Source organism: Danio rerio, chromosome 4 (assembly GCF_052040795.2).
Source record: "Danio rerio strain M-AB ecotype USA chromosome 4, GRCz13ab, whole genome shotgun sequence".
Lineage (NCBI taxonomy): Eukaryota > Metazoa > Chordata > Actinopteri > Cypriniformes > Danionidae > Danio > Danio rerio.
The window spans coordinates 3488605-3494604 of NC_141024.2; the positions used below are offsets into that span (position 1 = coordinate 3488605).

The window sequence follows — 6000 nt, forward strand, 5'->3', positions numbered from 1 at the left end:
ATGCACATTCAGAGTCAGAATTTTCTCAATAAATCAAACTTTTTGTGCAAAAAAAACATTTTGTTGGTAATACTGCGTTTATAATATAAGGTCATTTCAATGCATCAGCGATTAAAATAAATAAATAAAGCAACATTTACAATGTCAAACTTACCCTTAATATAGACTGTCAATGAATTAGGCCAATGCAACAAAGCACACTTACAGTACATATGGAATTGTCATGAGCATCAATGAGATGTACACAAAATACAGACACAACATTTACTCCTCAACCACAACCAATATTGCCAAAAAGGCCACAAGAGGGAGAGGACTGTTAATTAATACATCAACCACTTTCAAAACCACAAAAATGGAAATCGACCAAAGTAAAATAGCATAAAACATGCACCCCAGCATCTGTTATGCCACTCAAGAAAAAATCTGATAAAAACAATCAGACAATCTACGCAAATAATCATCCCAAAAACGCAAAAACATCATCCCAAAAAGCAAACTGGCTCATTCTCAACCCAATCACAGATGAAAACACTCCTAAAAATCATCAGCCTCATTCACTAATTCAAAAAAGCACACCAGAGCCTAAAAACTTTGATCAGCTCTCCTCAATACAAGCTTATCAAACAAACCAAGACCTGCTAGCACACAAAAAACCACACAGATTCATCTGAAACAGGTAGTTTAACACGAAAAAGGACTGCAATGTGGAGAAAAATAGGGTTAATATGATTCACTCAGTGGAAACCAACAAGTTGAGCCTGTTTTCAGCCAACAGAGGTTTGAATCACACGAGCCTGTCAAGCCCTCCGTCACCCTCACGGTAATTACTTTTTTCTTTTTTAACAGGGGAGTGAAAATGCTCTAAAGACTAGTGTATAGCTTCAGTTAGGGCTGTGCAATATGACAATATATATCTCATATAGACAAAATAAAACGTCTATTAATTCATATTATGCTCATAGTATCACAAATAGGCGCAACAAATGGGACGATAACCGTTTTCAAGGTCTAAAGCGGTTTGGAAATGTCAAGGTTTTAAAAGCACCAACATTTTCTGTTATATCGCTCCCATGGTATAGGCAAGAATATTTTTTATTTATTTATTGATTGATTGATTGATTGATTGATTGGACAACATTACCTCAAAGATGCTGTTTAAATTGTAATGAAATCAGTGTTTTTGAAACTAATGAAGACAGCAGAAGTCAATGATTCATTTGAATTATTTACTGTAACAAAATATCTTAAATGTTTCCCAAATTAAAATATATTGTGTTCAAAGCGGAAAACGTAGCTGCTTTTTAGCCAAACATTTTAAAAGAATATATTTCAGAGCAGTAATCACAATACCGTGAAAACGTGATGTTTTTATTGAAGGTTATACCGTCAGAAACTTATGCCGGCCCATGCCTAATCATTAAATACACTGTTTACTGTAAATCTCTTTAATGATCTATATTATATGCGATTACAGAGATGCCGACATAAACATAAATAACAGGATCATGAGAAAGTTGCAATACTTGATAATACAATGTTCACATTTGCATTTTATTTAACAACATTTGTATTTTTTTAACAATATTTTATTATATTATGTTCTCAATAATATTTGTAAAGGAAACACAGGACCTATATGTGCTGTTTACATATATTTCAGGTAATATAGAAAATGAGTGCATGTTTTTACCAAAACTAACATTGGATTTTTTATTAAATGCGTGTGCATGTAAAACAATATAATTTGCACAAAGAACTGACGGGGTTCTTCTCTAAAGAAGTTGTTACCACCCTGTTTAGAGCACCATTATGGGTGTTTTACATTAAACTAACATTGTTTAAACGATGGATCTGCGACAGAGAAACTACAGGTTTTGGGAAACATTCGTCACTACATTGTTCACTTCCCAAACGATGCATCATACTATAATAGTTAGCCGAAAGTTACGTCTTTGTTTGGGAAACGCATCCCTGAACAGTGTTAATATTTAATTTAGTGCAAAAAAAGTTTTTGACATAATATGTGTGTGTATTATATATGATTTTTATTTATATGTGATAGAAACGCTATACAAAACTATTTTGTTACATAGATATTCAATTATATATCTAATTTGTATCATATACATATATATTTTACATCTGAAATATATGCATGCATGTGTGTATTTACATATAAATAGTAAATGTACACAGTAAACGCAATTAAACTATGCCAAAACAAACTTTCATTCCTGATGCGATTAATTTGTACCCAGCACTAATAGTATTAATATTTCTTTCATATTTCTGCATTCTTAATCAAACCTTTGCCCTGAAGTTCTAATATTAATAACATGAGAAATATGACCATATTTTAATGAGTATATTAATGCATACTTTAAAATGTAATAAATAAATAGTGCTTTACATGTGGTCCATATAATAATTAATTGATTGATTGATTGAATTGTACTATATCATGATATATATCGTTATCAGAATATGAGACGATTATCGTGATTTATATCATGATTTTTGTCATATCGCCCAGCCCTACCTTCAGTGTGCTAGCCGAAGCATTTCTGGAGACGCTGTGGCATGAGTGTATGAGTGAATATATATATGTGTGTGTGTGTGTGTGTGTGTGTGTGTGTGAGGGGGCGGCGATCTGAAATCACTGCTGCTGTCAAACAAGCAGGCGAGAGTGAAATATCCTCCTTCTGCCAATAAGCTGAACCTCCAACTCACTTGATAAAGCAACGGGCTCCTTCAAACGTGTATCCTTCTTCCCATCCGGTGGGTAAATCTGAAGAAAAAATAAATTAATTAATTAAAAAGCTGAGAGGAGGCGAGGACAATGAGTTTTTGCATGCAAACAGCATCTTTCTAGAGTGACTGGGCAGCACATCTCTGATCTGCAGTGCCCAAAATATGAGCATTGCTGGCGATGCATCTGCAAGATCAACATGTCAATGAGGATCATTCACTGCTGATAATAACGCATGTGAGACTCGTTTTAATAAGGGAGTTTACGATTTATGATTCAGTGCATGGGGTCAGATGATCAACCAAGTGACAGCTGTCAATCAAACCGATCGTGGGCGCGCAAAGCAACCGAACGCAAGTTGTCAGAAATCGTGCTGCATGCAACGCAACGCACGAAACGCAACGCGAACGCATTGACACTGCGCGCATCGCGTTCAGCCACAGCTGCGGTTTCTGCAACTGCATTGATTGCATTTCTCCGCTCGTAAAATAAATCAAAATAAAGCCTCACCTGGAGTTTTTCTGTGTCCTGTAATGACGGCTTCTCCTGTGACTGGATGCAGCCAGGTTGTGCTCTTCGCTTCTTCACTGTTGGGTGAGAGAAAAAAGGGGGTGAGAGAAGGTGGAGGGGAAAAAACAACCGATGAGAGGGTTTCGAGTCAAACCGATCCCCGAGTCTTAGTTCCTGCAGATATTTACTTGATAAAGAACACTCGTCCGTCCCGGGTCACGCCGTAACTCCAAGAGGAAGGCAGGCAAGACAGCCAGTCCGGGTTCAGGTCCGCCGCCATGTCTGAGCACTGAGAGCTGCGCGCCGCCGACCCACACGCGCGTACACGGGATTCCTTAGCAACGGTGTCCAGGGCGCAGGCGGACCAATGACACGCGCTGACGTGATTCGCTTATTCGTATTCAAACGACACGCTTACTTTAGCATGTTTGTTATTGAAGTTGTGCTGTCGATACATCAGACACGCGTGCTTATTTGTTTATACGTTGATTGCATACTGTTGCTCTCTTTTTTATTTTGTTCTAAATAGTTATGAGATGTGTGGACTTGTTTGCGCTAAGTTTGTACATATGTCACAGTACTAAAAATAAACTAAAAAAACATGCTTGCTTTGTTTTGTAAATAAATGTTTTTCTCCATTTCTCAGTGAATACAGACAATGTATTTTGGTGCATTTAAACAAAACAGATTTATTACACACATATTTATTAAAATAATATTTTAAGTCACCAAACATATTTAGAAATTGAAAGATAATACAATTAAGTTCAAGCAAAATATTGCATTGTATTGTTACATTTGCATAAAATTGCATTGTATAATATTGCATGTAACTAAATTTCTCTTTTTAAAATTTGTATTTAATGTTTTCTATAACATTTAAATTTGGCTCTACTGGTTTTTGGAGGGTTATCGTAAGTAATTTTGTTAGATAAGCTCTAGATTTGGCTTCAGTGCTGACTAACCTAATGTATATGCACAAATATAATATTGTAGAGCTTCCTATTTAAAATATAAATTTAAAAAAGAGATTTGTGAGGGGTCTACTGATATATACATGCATACATATACATACAGTTGAAGTCAGAATTATTTGCCCCCCTTTGAATTTTTTCTCTTTTTTTAAATATTTCCCGAATAATGTTTATCATCCAGGACACTTTCACAGCATGTCTAATAATATTTTGTCTTCTGGAGAAAGTCTGATTTGTTTGATTTCGACTTGAATAAAAGCAGTTTTTAAATTTTTAAACACCATTTTAATGTCATAATTATTAACCTCTTTAAGCAAATTATTTCTCTCGATAATCTACAGAACAAACCATCATTATACTATAACTTGCCTAATTACCCTAACCTGCCTAGTTACCCTAGTTAAGCCTTTAAATGTTACTTTAAGCTGTATAGAAGTGTCTTGAAAAATATCTAGTCTAATATTATTTACTGTCATCATGACAAAGATAAAATAAATCAGTTATTAGAGATGAGTTATTAAAACTGTTATGTTTGGAAATGTGTTAAAAAATCTGTCCATTAAACAAAAAACGGGAAAAAAAAAATAAACAGGGGATTGAATAATTCAGGAGGGCTAATTATTCTGACTTTAACTGTATGTATGTATATATATATATATATATATATATATATATATATATATATATATATATATATATATATATATATATATATATATATATATATATATAGCTATTTTTAACACATTTCTAAACATAATATTTTTAATAGCTCATTTCTAATAACTGATTTATTTGATCATTGTCATGATGACAGTAAATAATATTTGACTAGATATTTTTCAAGACACTTCAATACAGCTTAAAGTGACATTTAAAGGCTTAACTAGGTTAATTAGGTTAACTAGGCAGGTTAGGGTAATTAGGCAAGTTATTGTATAACGATGGTTTGTTCTGTAGATTATAGATAAAAAATATAGCTTAAAAGGGGTTAATAATTTTGACCTTAAAATCGCTTTTCAAAAATTAAAAACTGCTTTTATTCTAACCGAAATAAAACAAATAAGACTTTCTCTAGAACAAAAAATATTATCAGACATACTGTGAAAATTTCCTGAATCTGTAAAACATCATTTGGGAAATATTTAAAAAAGAAAAAAAAAATTAAAGGTAGGCTAACAAATTAGACTTCAACTGTGCATTATAGCAACATTTTGATTCGGTCTTCATACAATGGCTTTATATAACACATTTAAAAACAAATAAAGTAATAACTAAGCACGAAAACACATTCAGGATCTTATTCCATTAACCATACACAATATTAACTGCAGATTTTACATTTCATACTAAAGCACTTCTTACCTTTTAAAGTGTTTCCTTCAGGTCTTGCTGCCTCTGACCAGGACCTGAACCCAGAAAAAAGGTCTTAAATGTTTGTCTGAGACGCTTCAGGCTCTTGATTGGTGTCCTCGTCTCCAAATCAGCCATAAATCCACCCAATTAGTAATCCAGTCTGACCAGAGTGGCTTAAAGCAGATTAACACTGCTGAGACGTCTGCTGCACGCTCCTCTGTTATTACTTTACCATTTCAGCAGTTTAAATAATATAGAGGTGAGTTTATTTGGTCAGCACTGTACACATATTATTGTTAAAATTATAATATATTATATATATATATATCAAGGCATGTCATTGCAGTTACTTATAGTTTCAGTTAATTTATTAATCCATTTAATAAGTATTTTTTTCTTAATTAATTC

General features: G+C 33.5%; 1 protein-coding gene across 25 annotated transcripts in view; it reads right to left on the bottom strand.

Moving 5' to 3' along the window:
• The window catches only part of plekha5 (pleckstrin homology domain containing A5), a 200552-nt gene extending 194912 nt beyond the window's left edge, over positions 1-5640 (bottom strand). For 20 of the 25 annotated variants that reach the window (NM_001327786.2, NM_001443114.1, NM_001443115.1 and 17 more), the window contains exons 1-3: positions 3451-3553; positions 3263-3339; positions 2734-2791 (exon numbers count right to left, since the gene is read on the bottom strand). In NM_001327786.2, coding sequence (NP_001314715.1) covers positions 2734-2791; positions 3263-3339; positions 3451-3542 — 227 coding nt within the window. In that variant the 5' untranslated portion in view covers positions 3543-3553. Of the gene's footprint in view, positions 1-2733; positions 2792-3262; positions 3340-3450; positions 3554-5601 lie in introns of those variants that run through there. The other 5 variants (XM_087247403.1, XM_087247399.1, XM_087247388.1 and 2 more) reach the window with 1 other exon arrangement.
• Positions 5641-6000: the final 360 nt, after the last annotated feature.